Source organism: Haliotis cracherodii, unplaced genomic scaffold, assembly GCF_022045235.1.
Source record: "Haliotis cracherodii isolate W230 unplaced genomic scaffold, xgHalCrac1.p SCAF_7, whole genome shotgun sequence".
Lineage (NCBI taxonomy): Eukaryota > Metazoa > Mollusca > Gastropoda > Lepetellida > Haliotidae > Haliotis > Haliotis cracherodii.
The window spans coordinates 39,795,207-39,811,578 of NW_027266330.1; the positions used below are offsets into that span (position 1 = coordinate 39,795,207).

General features: G+C 37.2%; 1 protein-coding gene across 2 annotated transcripts in view; it reads left to right on the top strand.

Moving 5' to 3' along the window:
• Window positions 1-16,372, top strand: part of LOC139447156 (fatty acid CoA ligase Acsl3-like) — a 38,221-nt gene that overhangs the window by 1,052 nt on the left and 20,797 nt on the right. Inside the window, exons 1-3 of one of the 2 annotated variants that reach the window (XM_071228345.1) lie at window positions 2,994-3,023; window positions 13,227-13,385; window positions 14,917-15,123. In XM_071228345.1, coding sequence (XP_071084446.1) covers window positions 13,251-13,385; window positions 14,917-15,123 — 342 coding nt within the window. In that variant the 5' untranslated portion in view covers window positions 2,994-3,023; window positions 13,227-13,250. Of the gene's footprint in view, window positions 1-2,993; window positions 3,024-13,226; window positions 13,386-14,916; window positions 15,124-16,372 lie in introns of those variants that run through there. The other variant, XM_071228344.1, reaches the window with a different exon arrangement.

Here is a 16,372-nt window from a genome sequence, read left to right on the forward strand (position 1 = left end):
TCTTCACAGGTCCAAGGGTATATGTAAATATATCATTATCAGGGGCTGTTGGGTAGCCAAATGGTTAAAGCATCCGCTCGTCCAATCTCATTAGAATCGGATCTTAGTTCTCGCTATTGCTAAACAAAGATCTGAAGACATCCCATTACGGGTCAATCCAGATCATGAAAGTGACAGTCGGAATGTGTTTTCTAATCATGCAACCACGAAATATCTAACACGGGGTATTCCGAACGACAGTTTAGGTTTTTATGATTATATCCATACAATCTAGGCCATCTATAAGCCTTTCCAGAATGTTCTTCTTATCAGTTTTAATTTTTTTAATCGAGAATGCGTCAAAATATGTTTTGAAGCGTAGTCGCCAGTTTGAAACTAGTTTTGTAAAGCTCGAGAAACATGAGAAAGCTGCTTTCTGATTGGCTAATGTTGATTTCTTGTCAGTCATTTCATTGATCGGTCAAATTGCGCGTAAGGTCGTTCTGACGTGACCCGTAATGGGATGTCCTCAGAGCTTTGTTTAGCAGTAGCGAGAACTTAGATCTTATTTTGATGAGATTGCCGCTCGTCATGCCAAAGACCTGGGTAAGATTCCCCACATGGATGAATTGTGTGAAGCCCATTTCTGGTGTCCCCTGCCATGATATTGCTGCAATATTTCCCAAGCAGCGTAGATCCATACTCACTAAAAAAACTTCTTGTGAATGTTAAACATGCTAGCAGTCTGTTCCAAACACTTTTGATACTGCTTGCCCGAAAATGGCTGATGTTGACTATTATTAAATGAGCTATCTAGAACAAACAGAATTTTAAAAACTCCCCAAACACCCCCATGATGTTTGAAACATTTGTTCTGTTTGTTGTTTAATGCTGCACTCAGCAATATTCCAGCTATATAACACTGGTCTGTAAATAATATGGTCTGGGACAGACCATCCAGTGATTGACATCATGAGCATCAATCTACGCAACTGGGACATGATGACATACATCAACCAAGTCTTTGAGTCTGACCTTCCGACCTCATTAGTGACGGTTAGTCGCCTCTACATCAAGCATAGGTCTGAAGACCAGTTCTCAGCCAGATCTTCACGGGTAGATGTTACAAGGCAGTAAAATTTCCCATTTATCACTGTAAGGGTTTGGATGCATTGGTGCATGAAATAAATCAGCCAGCCAGAACCATTTTTTCCCTAAAGGTGAATATGACATGCCCAGAGGTCCTAATATCAGGTTTATCTCGATGTACACTGGATGCTCTGAATTGTTCATGATTTCACCTGTTGACAAGTTGTAAGACTATTACATGTCCTTTTCTGATGTTGGTTCCTATACTTTATTTATTCATTTTGGACAACTTCTAGTGGGCATGATGTAGTTGCAGAACTTTTAATTAATTAGTACACCTGATCAGTGTTTAGATATGAATCTTAAACCAAATATGTTTTTCAATTTTGTATGTATTCTTTTATGCATGGTTAGCTTAATACTGATTATTGTACATTTGTTTGCTGTCAATTTAGAAATAAATATGTATTAAGTGCAGTAAACATCATAATAAGCAATGCATTTTGGATCACCAATGTAGTTTGAAGTTTTTAACCACGTGAACAATGTGGTTTGATTTTCAATGTTTTTAAACCATTTTAACCTATGTTGCCATGTTATTTCTTGAAAAGTTTCAGTTTTTATAAGTAGCCATGGTTACTGGAAACACTGCTCTAGTTACAAACAAAACACCTGCATTGTTTGTTACAGGTGGCGAAATTACATTAACTGTATTAGGGCTGGCTATCGATATATATCATACAGATTGATAAACGGTAACTAAATACCGATCAATTATTGATAAATATCGGTGAAGGAACTTTTAAGAAAATATCCAAGAAAGTCCTGAAATGAAATCAACAGATTTCACACCAATGGTGAGCAGTGACATATGTGCATAGATTACTTTGTGGACATTTGAGATATAACAAAAACTGTTGCTTTCCATCATTGACATTATGGACAATGACAAATCTGTTTTGGTAAACATGGTAAATGTAAACTTTATCTCATCACTATAGTTTATGTGAGTTATTATCGATGACAACAGTTTCATATCGATAATCATTAATATTTCTTCCCATGAACAATAATTAAGAGATAACCATAATGTGTTTTCAATGTAGAGCTTGGTTACCTGTAGAGTTAACTGCACTAAATTGAATTTGGAACCGGATCCACAGCGTGAGGTTTCAAATGTTGTCACTAAAACTTAACAAACATTCTCTTTGAAGATTAATATCATGTTTTCTGCACGAAATGTATTGCCACACATCCTTTGAATATTGTAGTAACTGACACTTTCCATTTTGTAACTTACACTGGTAGATATAGTTATTTAAATATGCCTACCGACAAGACTGAAAAAAGTACTATGTATATGAATATTAGCTTCCATGGTGATGCAGTCTTCAAACCAGCTGTTTCAATCAGAGGGGGTTTCATTGTGAATTAATAGCCTCTGATTGACCAATCAGAATCAAGTAATTTCAAAATTCATGGTAGAATTCTGATTATCTTTCTTTTAAGCCAACAGTAACTGTATTGTTATTGTAACCTTCTATATCTCCAATGTTTTAATTGATAAAGTTTTCACGGGTTCCACCTGCAATAGCTCTTTCAAAACACTGAACAACCTTGAATCTTCAACCAATTCCCAATGCTACGGATGATTATGCTGATCTGATAACACTGTGTATAACATAAAACATGCCAGTGGATCGTGTTGATTATTAGTTATGATAAAATTTGTCACAAGTTACTTCATCACTAATCACAGAATTGCACTTTGAACATCTATGACAGTGAAGAATATCACCCCATGCACCCCAACACTTGAAGTTCAAAGTCCACACCTATGTACTTATGAACCCACCCACCAAGGAATTTTATCACGATTAGTCCATGAAGGCTGGGTATAGTAATAGTCCTGTATGCGGAGTAAGTCTGATCACACGGTGACACAGTTCTAGCTGGTAAGTGAGGCAGTTTCAGCCAAGCTTAAGCACTGTTCAACAACCTGAGTCATTTTGTTACATGTCTATTACAGTTTGTGTAATGGTGCAACATGGTCATATTGTTCATGTTGTTTTGTGAGTAGTGTAGATTGTTGTGGATAGGTTTTGTTGATGTTGATCTTGTTGATGGTGAGGCAGACAATACAACCGTTAACCTGTTTAAACTCTTCAGTATGAAACATTCTTTGCCATGTTTACTGCCACCATTTGACACATGCCTTTCAGTAGGTTAAATGTGATATTACTGAAGTAATAGCTTTGTACATAATGTAACTGAAATAAAAATGATCATATTTGTTGTAATTGGTGTATGTGTGCTGCAATATCGATGTTACATTCCATGTCATGTGTGTAAGGCACTAGTACTAACTTGATAGAATATACATGATATAAACATGATAAAGTTAAAACCATTTTGAATGTAACTAATTTTTACCATGTTAACTCAACATGCTAAATAATTAACAGACTTTAGTTTGATTATCACATGAATGTAATACTTAACTTATGTGATTCATGATTCACATCGGTTATTTATCTTGGACATTGTCTGATTGTCATCCAAGATGTCCAAAAGGAAAATTCTTTTGTCTGGTATATTGATAAAGAAGCAGGCCCTCCTATCTTTTTCAATATAACGCGTTGAATGGGTTAAAAATGAAGGTGTATTGTAGCATAGCTTCCATATTGGAACCGAATGCATATATTACCAGGAAGAAAAGAAACACTATCAGTTTTGACAGCGGTCCTTAGCAAAATATGTGCACAACGGCTATTTGAAACTCAGTCAAATGCAGTGGAATACCTTAAGGTTTATCCGTAAAAAGGCAATCTAAATTACTAGACAACACCATTTCCAGAAAAACTGTGTGAAAAATGGTAACACATAGGTGACAAGTGAAGTAATTTCTTTTGGTTAGTCTGACTCATGGTCTTCACAATAACACATAAATCTGTGGCATTGAGCAACTAGTATTCATGTGCATCAGAATTTGTTATCTAAAGTGGGAGGCATGTTTTCTGGTATAAGTTATCACAGTAGCTGGCAGTAGTCAGAAATGGACTCCGAACACGCTGAAGATGTCTGACAGCTCGTCTACCAGATACCATCAATCTTCAGGTAACTGTGTGGTAGCCAAAACACACACATTGGGATCTGGTAATTGTATATGTTAAAAAGTACCTATAAATTGATATTATTGTTTAGTGCCAATCAGCCACAGACAAATTCCTTGCTGTTGATACTGACTGACAGAATGTTTTATTGGACTTGTTATATCAACAGTTACTTGGCAAATACTATATCTACATGATCTAGCTCTAAGACGTAAACAGTGAATGAAATTATGGGTGAAGTAATTTAAATTAATTAGGTCTATGACTGAGCTTTCCATTGGACTCCCATCAAAATATATCGATAATGCATGCCAAATTAATTTTTGCTGACAATGAATTATCTGTATCGAAGGGGAATGTTTACGTTCAATGCACATTAACTTTTTCATAAGAATTATTTTCTCTGGAAACAAGCGTTGATTAAATCACTTTCCCGTTTCTCTTCTTCGATAATGTCAGCCATGTTTCGCAAGCTGTGGCAAACAGTAAAGAGTTGTTGTACTTCAACGAAATGTGGAATTTAAGGAATAAGGCCTTATGTGTTCAGTTGTCGATACTGTCGGTTTCAATAGCGGCTATGTGGTGCTTCCCATGAGAACCACTGTTACGACAAAAGTTACTGCATTTAGATCACATTTGGAACTATTCTTTCGCACTTGTAGCCATACACACAAGATTTCTTACATTAATTCTGATAATGCTTCTTTTCATTCAAATAGACAGGAGGGCCTGAAGAAGAATGTCCTATCAAAAGTTCCATTTTCCTTTAGCAAATTCACTGTGAACATGGTGAATGTAACAACACATTGGTTTCAGATTAACTGAATAGTATAATGTTACTGAGATATTGTATAGCACAGGGAACATGATACATGAGACTGTACATATCATGCTCTGTGAAGCTTGATTTTGGGGTTATATGTATGTAACGAGCACTTCATCAATGTTAACCTTAAATTTTGCTTTTCTGCACTGATCTACACATCTGTGCAGCAGCGTTTTCCTGGTGTTCTATTTTGGTGGGAGATATCGAATCTAACAAAACATGCAGAGGGAGTGACCTTCCCAGGCTGTGGAAATTCCACACTTCTCATTTTCTGTGATCAAATGAAATAGGTTTGATATAAGACTGAAGAGTGTAAAACATGGGGGCTGTGAGGAATGGAGGAAGGCTGCTTGGGGTTGTGTGGTTGTCCCTTTAATTATTGCTATCTCTTATTATCTGTGAAATGTTGCTTGACTTGTCTGTATCTTGAGGTCAGGGCAACACTAATCTTTCAAGACATGAATTGGGCATGTTGTGGTGTTTCCCTTTTCCACAGATCAGTTTCGTGTGACCCTAGTAATAATGTTAGACATATTTATGCGAACATTCCCCCTTTTCATTAAACAGTTTAGGATCTCAACTGTGGGCACATGTTTTCTTCTGAAGTTTATGATTTCTTTCTATTCGAGGGCTTAAATTTTCTTTTGCACTCAGGCACAATGACATGATGATTTTCTTTTTTCAAAATCTATTTGGTCTACAGTGTCAACTTTGTCAAGGCTAATAACTAAGCATACTAAAGCCCTTTTAGTAGCCAAAGCCAAAATATATCAATGTTCTTTTCCACAGTTTATGATCTCCAATCATGCCTATAGCATGTATACTGTATTTCCTCCATTAAATGTTGGGCCTTGATTTAATGCCAGGTAAGGGGTATCTGAAAGCAATAAATTGCGGGTAGTTTTTTTGCACAGAATCCTTCCCATTATTACCTTTGCGTGATGATCGATCTATTGTATACATGGTATGTACACAACAATGTGTCCCTGCTAAACAGAAGCATTTTAGAGAACATTTAGACTACAGTACTAAAGATAGCGAATCATTAGTCAGAAATTGAAATTGTAAATGCAGGGCCTTGTTTAAAGCCTTGAGTGAAGAGTGTCTGAAATAAATGTAAGCCCAGGCATTTAATCAAGGAAATATGGAAGACCCAATCAAAACTCATAGTCATGATAAATGGTCAAGGTTGCCATAGGAATCGTACAAATGACTATGGACGTCTAGACGGTAAATCAGGGTTAGAAACTAACAGTTTTTGTCCACTAGTCCTTATAATGATAACATATAGCAAAACCCTTAAAATGGGTCAATTTCTACTGGTCCTTAGGATACCTTTACTATTGGGCAGTTTGGTAAGGACTACAGGACTAGTGCCAATTTCTAACGCTGTAAATCAATATCACAATTCAAAGTTGAACCATTGAAGAGGTTTCATTGCCAACACACTTTTGTGTGATACCGTATTCGACATAATAAGCGACCAGGTCACTCTCAAAATTAGAAATTTTGGTGAAAAACAACAGAGTTGAAAGATCATAAATTTCATGGTTTATGCTGACAGCCTGAAATGTTTATATACGACAGATATATTTTTCCAGATTTTAATTTCCCATGATTAAGGATGCGTATAACAGTATGACACATGCAGGTATTATACACAAATAAATAAGTCTTGTGTACATTGATCAATCGGAAGGGGTGCTAATTGTGAATTTTCACTAGCCAACATATGAGCAAATATCGCTATAGGCGCTCGTCCTACGAGGTGAGTACATATATTTCAATCGTATCAATTCATCTCTAATCATTTTCAATAAAATATGCAAGATAATTTCGAACCTAAAATACATTTTCATCTCTTCCATGATCTAAGTACAGTGATCTCTCGTCATCACTACAACACTACCTTTGGCGTCCAAATAATTGATGAGCGTTATAGACCTAGTGGGGTAGTAGGGGGTAGATGACCAACACAGCAGTACATGCTCTGTCAACCTAACACAATCTATGATGCACTTTCAGAGTTTGAAAGAATATTAGAATAGTAGTTGTTTATGATTGATTGTGTAAAAAAATATTTATCGAGAGTTATCACACATGGTGTCCCTTCAGCGAATGAACAGATATAACAAACTTTTCAATACAAATATGAAATTTCACATAAGATATTACTAGACATGATGATTTACCATTTAAATTGTATTTCCTGCTCACCATGGCATTGTTTTATGTGCAGATATTAAGATTACCGATGTACACACGTTTTCTCCAAATCTTCCAGTGATTCAGTTAAAAAGTACCCAATGATACAACTTCAAAGAATTTTGATGCAAAGGTTGGAAGAAATTGTATCTGAAAAATTAATTTTGTTAGGAATAATATATTCCAATATCATGTTATTTTAGTCATGTTAGTTGCAGCTTTTACTGACACTGATGGGCATCACTTCTCACGGGCTTGGGCTGAGTGCAGCACCTTCCTACACCCCAGGCGCGTCTAAGATTACATCAGACTCAGGGCTACTAGCGTACCCCATTACCTCAGCGACGCATGATCAGCTTAGCGCTGTTCCAACAAGTTATCCGGCAGTGCAACAGTTGTACGCTCAGCCATCAGCACTGTACCAGAACAGCAATTGGATGCAGAATTTTACCCACAATTGTACCAAACGCCTGCACCTATGTACCAGATGCCAGAATCATCTACAACTCTTACGCATGCGTCAGCATCTACACAGGCATCTAACATTTACGTCTGATGTGCGTTCTGTTCAACACATACGCAGCTTGTACATGGGTATCGTCGCAGGAGTCCTTATCACCAGGCATTTCTTCAAACCCTTCTGATAGAGGAAAGGTTAGGCACCGTAGTAGAAGTCAATCTACTACATAGAGTGTAAGTCACCATCATTCCGATTCATTGCAAAATGGAGATTCCTCTGTTGAGTGGAATAAGCATCTTAGCTTAGCACAAATGCCTTAGTGGGTAGCAGTCTCATGTCTGTTGCGCCTTCCCCTTGTAACAGGGTTGATAAGAAGGATACCATATGGTCACATCCCACCTCGATTCTAGTAGATCCGATGTTGACAGATATGGTTAGGGCACTGGACGAGGATTTCTTAAGACTCACACTTGTTCCATCTTTCAAACTGTCAAAGTTCAGGAAAGATGATTTTCCTATTTATGCTTTTTCAGTGGCAGATCAGGCTCATAGTTTGGATGAGGATTTACAAAGGATGACGGGCTTGTAGAGACCAACCAAGCTTTAGGTCCAAGATAACAGATTTGCATTTATTGAAACAGAAATCAAGTGTGTACTAAGACCTTTGTCACCACTTGCTTCTTCAACCCAGGCTATAGACAGATGAAGATCTAACGGAAGATAATCCTAACCATTTAGATGACTTCCAAACTGTGGTTGACTTCCAACAGCGTCAAAATGGGGTATTTAGCACTGTCCAACTGGCATTCCGAGTTTAAGCGCAGACTCCTATGTCAACCTTGATCAACGTGCGTCCTGTTCAACGACCAAATCAGACATGCTCGCTAAAGTATCTAATTACGCTAGGGACGAGACTGTGCTCATAGCATTGGAGCTTGTTTCTCCCACTTGCCATCGGACAAGTTTAAAGACAATTTTCACTTGCCCTGATTTCATTTTCACTTGCCCAAATAATTTCAAAATAAAACTTCATATCATCAATATGTGTTTATTTACCGTTGAACAAAATTACACTACACCAGCACTGTTATATCTACATAAGGACTAAGGTAAATTCTAAATGAACATCGGAAACCTCATAACTTTTCAAATAATGTTTTTTCGAAATTGTGTACAACCGTCAACAAAAACATGTTTCTTATTTCTGGATGTTACAGTGGGATACCGACAACAAATTCTGCACTTCATGACATTTTGTTTTTCGTCATACACTACCCATGGAAACTCATCGCACCAACTCTGAATGAATTTTCGGTCCCATTTTTCGGCATCATACTTCTTGTTCTTAGAACATGTGTCCTCATTGGGTCGTTTTCTTTTACATGATTCGCTATCATCGGCATTTTCAGATTTATTTTCACTTTCCCCACCGAAAAAACCTTTAACCGACGCCTGCTTGTGTGTCGCCATAACCGGGTCGTAACTGTTTACATTGGAGACAGTCACAGGCCACAATGTGTTTCAATTACGAGACCCCTCTAGGCATTATTGATCGTGTATCAATTATCAGATCCCTCTAGGCCGCAATGTGAGAAAAGCATTCAAACCGAGTGTAGAAAGTTGTTTAATACTGTTCCGATTGAATATTAAAACGAAAATAGAAAAGGGACGTAACTCTAAGTCTCGTGTGTTCTTTAATAGTGTCCGTGTATAGCGAAAGTGTGATTACGAAATTTCTCTCAAGTAAGTTATTGTACCATTTTACCATTAGTTAGACATGTATACAGTGATAGTAATTTCCAATATTACTTGCCTCCGGAGAAGTTATAGTAAGTGATTTTGTTGCCCAACCTTGTATTTCTACTTGCCCCAGGAGTCGGGAAATGGCAAATTTCCACCCCTTGACTGGTCTCGTGCTGTCTTTGTTGTCTATCATTTTTCCCGTCTATTCTCTAGTATAGTGATGTACGTTCAATGTTGGCTAAACGATTTCACAGAGATGTGTTCATAGTACTTAAGTACTAGGGTGATAAAAATATCATGGATCAAGATTTCTGACTATAAACACCGGAATTAGGTCAATTAACCTAATGGTCAGGGTCATTGCACCTGGTTGGTTGGCATGCAAACCTTAAGCAAACCACTGGTGTCAACATGCACAATATTGAGGCACACACAGAGTGCAAGGCTCCTCCCTTCATTGTCACCTCAATATAAGAAGGTGAACATTTGTACGGCCTCGTATCTTGCCTATCGGTTGACGAGTGCTTTTATGTAGTCTACATGGGAGCTATTAGTAGTTTGCATATGAAAACTACTTTCAAGCCTGTCCAGGCAAGGCACGACACATCAAGAAGCTCTCTCATAGTTGATTTTTTCACTTTTACAAAAACTTGTAGACAACAATTTGCTACCCGCTATTCAACAGCCACATACGCTCTTGTCAGTGGCAAGTGTTGCAGGGCTTGTGCACATCAGTCGCCAAGACCAGTATGCAGCTATCAATCTACCGTCTCAACTGAGGACATTCTCAACTGGTGGTTGATAGTTGAACATATCTTATTGGGCCTAGCCCTGTATTTACCCCTGTTTGTAAACGTTTCCCAGCAGGGGTGCTCTCTTAAAGGGCCAAACAACCTCAGGATTGTGGTCCTGCGCACAACAGATTTGGCACGTTAACAATCTAACATTTTGAAGCGCTCATTCTGGCCATCGTAAATTGGCAGGAGCAGCTACAGTGCACCCAACTCAAAATATCCACCGACAACAGTACTGTGTCGTGGTGCCTGCGCACTCACTCCCTTCTATAACAGACGTTCTTTCATCTTGTGGGTCATCTTGGACTAAAATTCATAGTCCAGCACATCCCCTGGTGTCGGAACATCCTGACCGATGACCTATTCCAACTAGACACGGTGGTATACATTTGTATACTTATCCTGCATTACTAGCCATCCGTCGCAGACTTGCCTACCCACTTTGGCTTCAGAAACCTCAAAAGATTGTTTTTTAAGCTTGGTCGAAGGCAGTGATGTGACGAAGGTGACTTGTCATCAAGGTCACATGACAGCAGAGATGGTCCATGCAAAAAGCAGGAGTTGAAAATGGAAACATTTTTTTTTTCACCCAAGATCATTGCTGAGCACTGTCTTTGTTATCGTAAGGTAAGCAGTGAATGCAGGATAAGAATACAAATGTAAAAAATATTTAGATGTTACTAATATTTTTATTTTGACAGACCTTGTGTGGTCTGGAATAAACCTGTGAATCATAAAATTAAAAAGCATGCCTAAAGGTTCAGGAAGGAAAACCGGTTGTGTTACAGTGTTGGTGTTTATTTTTAGACAAGAATGTTTGTAAGTCATGTGAGTGTACACTAGTACCAAGCTCAAATAGAAACCTTCATCATTCCCACCATGAAATAATTAAGATTGCCTTACTGAAGTATTTTGTAGTTAACACCCACAAAAGCAGCTTGTGCAGTACATTATCACTTGCATGGTTATTGACGTGTTGTCCTTTATTTTCATAACTTTCCACTTCATTCAGAAAGACATGTCAGTCGATTAAACACATAAACATGATGAAACTAATATTGATTTTGAGCACCATCTGTTGAGCATGTTGAGTGCCATGTGTATGAAATGAATTGTCAGTATAAGGTAGCCCAGGGCTGAAACAGTTTAATTGTTCAAACACGATTGAGCAGATTATTGTGCGATGAAAATAATCTTGGCATTGTGATTTAAAAAATGTTTATCCAATGCGATGATTTGAATGATTCAGGCACAGTCACAGATGTTGCTTTTAACTATTCATTCTATGTGATGGATGGCCTCCTACCTTGTAATGTAGTTCCCTGTATGTTAATATTGGAGCATGTTTGAGTCATGACGGTATGATGTTATATCTGTATGACCAATCATGACCATGATAATAACTTACTGTCAAGCTCAGAATGTTGTCAATTGTTGCTCTACTCTTAGATTATATACATTATAACCTATATGAGAAAATATATTTTCTTCATTAAAATCTATGAACCAGAGCTACAGATAAGCAGCGTATTTGCGTAAAATACCCCCCCTCCCCCCAATAAAAAAAAAATATTCAGAAAGGCAATTACTTTCAATTAACTCACAAACGAAAATGCTTGCATTAAATGAAAAACTCAAATGTGAAAAAACAGCACACCTAGATACCCAATAAACCTTTTAGCATGTATACAACGAAGCTAATTTCTGGAACATAATTACTTACAAGCTAATTCATTTACTGAGTCAAGTCTATATTTAGAACTGTTATCATGGTTAAATACATCTAAAACATTATTTCATATTTATTGAAATTCAAAAATGTTCACACATTTGGGGAAATACCAAATAGAGTGATGAATAGATGAGTGAAATAATATTGGTTACCCAATGAACAATGTAATACATGTGACCAATTAAAATAGAAACCTTTGAGTTAAAACTCAATTGCTCAAAAAGTTATCTGGAGCTCTGGTGAACTGTTTTGAAACCTTAAATCCTGTGAATAAGGGCAATGAATGGGCAAGCTGATCATGCTGATATGGTTTGTTGTTTGTTCTCCCAAACCCAGGATACTTATTCTGTTTGGGAAGTTCCAATGGTCTGGCTAAGCTAAGAAGATACAATAGTTTGTGATTGGTAACACAACTGGTACATTGGTGTGGTGGTACCTCCTCCAGTCCACCCCAGGTTTAACACAAGCTGGAACACACATGCTGAAATATGCTGTGCCTATAACCATGCTACTAAGCAGCATTAAGCATGGAAGTCGACATGGGGACTCAAGTTATTATCCTAATTGTTCAAGATTAAAGATTTATTGAGCCTGAGATATAAATACTTTAGCGATGAAGTATCATTGATCCAAGGACTCCTTAATTTCTAACATTGATATGAAATTTCAGATACATATTCTTAACTATAAACTGGAGAGTTTTGACAGTTTACTTCCCTAGCCACTAGTCTGAAACTTGAGTCCAGTAAATGTGAAGCCACCCCATGAAATGGGACTCAAGATATGTAAATATAACACCAAATTGTGGCTGCATATTATTTCTTGTGTTATCCATCTTTCCAGAATCAGGTTCAATGATTTGTATCAATACCCGTGGTAGTAGACCACAAATTCAGTTTGATGCAAGTGATGTTAAAAGATGGCAGGTATTTGACAGGAAACATAGTAAACACTGGGAAGTATGACATTTAAATGACAATGTTGTATGAGTGTTCAGCTGACGGGTTGGAGGGTAAATACACATGACCCAGCTAGTGTTTTTTATTTACCATGTTTACTTTATGTAGAATGCAGAGAGGACCTACTGTCATCGTCAGGCTCAGAACTTATCTAAGCTGGCACTAGCCCTATGGCTAACATGTTGGGGACTTTTTAACTTTTTGGAGGTTTTCCGCTAATTGGAGGGTTTTCCCATGAATATCATTATGAGAACCAGGTATTTACGTACACAAGTTTTCTTTGATTGTTGAGTTCCAGTTGTTTATGCTGTTTCTGTCCATTTCAGGTGAGAGAATGATCCGGTGACAGTATGAGCGACGTGTTTATCCAAGCTGTGTTTGGCCTGATCAAGGCAGTGGTGTTTGTCTACGATGTGGTAGCATACATCCCATATATAATCACTTACAGACCACAGGCCACCCTCAAGAGATCAAGTAGGATAAAAGTAGGTCAATAAACTTTATGCACATCACAATGAACTTTGAAAGTAGCTTTGCCCTGTTGAAAGCCCGTTGAAACAAAAAATAATTTTAGATGAATTCTGTTTTCATATTTGTAAATCAACATGGTCAAGATAGCACAATCCTTAATGCAAGTTTAGAGATTTAGGATACTGGAGCTATATGTTATAACGAGCATGACAAGAAGTCCAGATATTGAAAAATGAGCATAGTGGGCATAGAGTCTGTCATTATGACCCTGACACAGATATGTCTTTAATATTTGTCAAGTCTAGATTACCATGATTACTGCAGTATGTGAAAATGAAGAGACTCTCTGTGCTCCTTTTTATCATTGTTTATTATATATTTATCTTTCATAATTACTATACTTTAACAACTGTTTTTATCTGAAACATGTGTTCATTTTAGAGACTTAATGTCAGTCTAGTTGGCATCTTAATATGTTAAAACAAATTAGGTGTAAGTTTTAGGCACCACACATAGCTACACCAAATAAAATGCATCGCCAAGTATGTTTTTCTGCTTCTTGGCATAGAATGGGAAAGTCTAAATCTACATGAAATATCTCTCAACAATTTATTAACTGTCGGATCAGACAAAGGACATCATAAAGATGTGTGACGTATGAATAAAATATCTTAGTCTGAAATGTTTGAAGATGAGTAACAGATTGCATCCTCTGAGGTCACTGTTACGACAGAGTTGTTCACCTCTAATATGTCTCGTTAATGAGGTGTTTCCTATCATTGCACTTGAAACACTGTGCAAATGTAGAGTCATGACAGTGATGCGTAGTGGACAGAGAACATCTGCATAATACTAAAGGTCCTGGGTATTGTATACTTGTCCCATATCTGTGTTACTATGACGTAGATGTAGCTGATCATTTTTGAGGACTCTGACCGTGCATCTCTGGTTGATAATATGGTTGGTATATTGGTGTATTTATTTATATATATGTGTTCTGTTCCAAAATCATTTGAGTCTACAAGAACAAATCTGTCTTATTTAATCTGTTATAGTTTATTTTACTTCTGACATGACCTGAAGACTCTTTCCAGGGCATGGACTTCATACTAGTGCAGTAGTAGCTGATTGAATTATGTCACAGGCTGTTTTGTGTTTATGCAGTTTCAGATCTGTTCATTTTCTAGGACATTGACTTGTCATCCAAATTGATCATCTTCGTTGTGATATAGATGAATGATCTTACAAACGTTACTAAGAAGTTATAATTATTCTCTAATGCCATTTGTTTGTAGCAGAATGATAAAGTACTGTTTATATTGTTCTTTTGTATCAGTTCTGTGTCGCAATATTGTAAAGTGAGATGTTGGAAAAGTTATTGTTATCATAAAAGACCCTGTTTAACAAACTGTCCAGTTGCTGAAGATCTCCTATATGAATGAATATGCTAATTCTGTTCCAGTTCTTTTATGCCACAACCTATTTTTACACTGAAGTGTGTATTATGTCATGATAATGATGGTGATTTTTCACTTTTTCCCATAGGCAACTCCAGTAGATGGGTCCTATGGATCCCCCTACCGTTATGCAGATAACCCTAAGCTTACAACCACACTATTTCCTGAGTGTAGCACTCTAGACCATCTGTTCCTGCGGGCTGTCCAGCAGTACACCGACCGACCATGTCTCGGCACACGGGAGCTGCTCCGTGAGGAGGATGAGGTCCAGCCTAATGGCAGAGTCTTCAAGAAGGTACTCAAACAGGCCTCAAAGTTGCAACTAAAACGGTCGCCAATGTGACCTAAATTTCCATTTGTCTACTGACTATAATTCAACAGTCGCCAAATGACTACCTTGAAAAATATCTTGTGGCAACTAAATTCCATTGCTTCACATACGTAGACACAAACATAAATAATTTGATTGACATTTGCGTAGCCATTTTCTCGATCGCCAGAGTTTTCACGGTCGCAATGATGCGCATATACCATACTCATTGTCTGTTTCATTAACATTCCCATAGCTCAATGCAGCATTACAGGGGATTTGGTTATGTAAATTCTTTCAACACCGTAGGCCGGTAGACAGGCCAAGCCTGTAGTTAAGTCAAAATAGTACATAATTTTATTAACCTACCTGTCATATCATTCATTTATTAAATTTATCACATTTCACAATGTCTGAAATACGTATTCCATTTCAAATTATGTTTTATCGATAGATTAAAAATTATTCACTATACTCACAGCTCGTAACCTAGCATGATACATCCATGAAGCTCCGTATTTTTAATATAGATCTCGATTTCCTGCTTAAAAATGTAAGGAATAACAAGATTTAACAAAAATTCATCACACGTGAGGACCATAGCTGTAATTTGATTGCCTGTCTTAGGTCACGTGCTCAAATTTGACCAATCACGAACCTTGTAGCAGATTTCCTCAAGAAAGCATCATTAGAAACCAATTTTCATCCAGTAAAATTCCATGTTAGTATTGCTACAGATACGATTATTACATTGTTACTAATTTAACAATATTCATTGCATAATGAAATGAAAAGGTAGCACCATTTACAACACTGGTATTCGCTTTTAATGTCTTATCACTTTGAATATATTCAGTTAAGATCTAAACACATGCTAAACACACATTGTCAAAGACCTATGAAAATCTGTTAATGACAGATTGTTGTCTCCTGCATGCCAACAAAAAGAACAGCAGATTGTGGAAAACATGTCTGCTAATAATTCGACATCATATGATATCATTCGAGTAACAAAAAACCAAAAATCAAGTACACTAATATACAATTTCAAGCCTAGTGCTATGACTTGTACATATTATAATAGTTTTTTGATAAAAGAATTTCAAATGTTTAGGGCTACCTAAAATATTTGCTTGTCTTGTTGATTTTACCACTGGCTCCCTGGAAAAAAATACTGGTAGCCATATGGCTACTTGTTGTCCCCCGCCGCGCGAAAGCGCGAAGCGGGGGATAT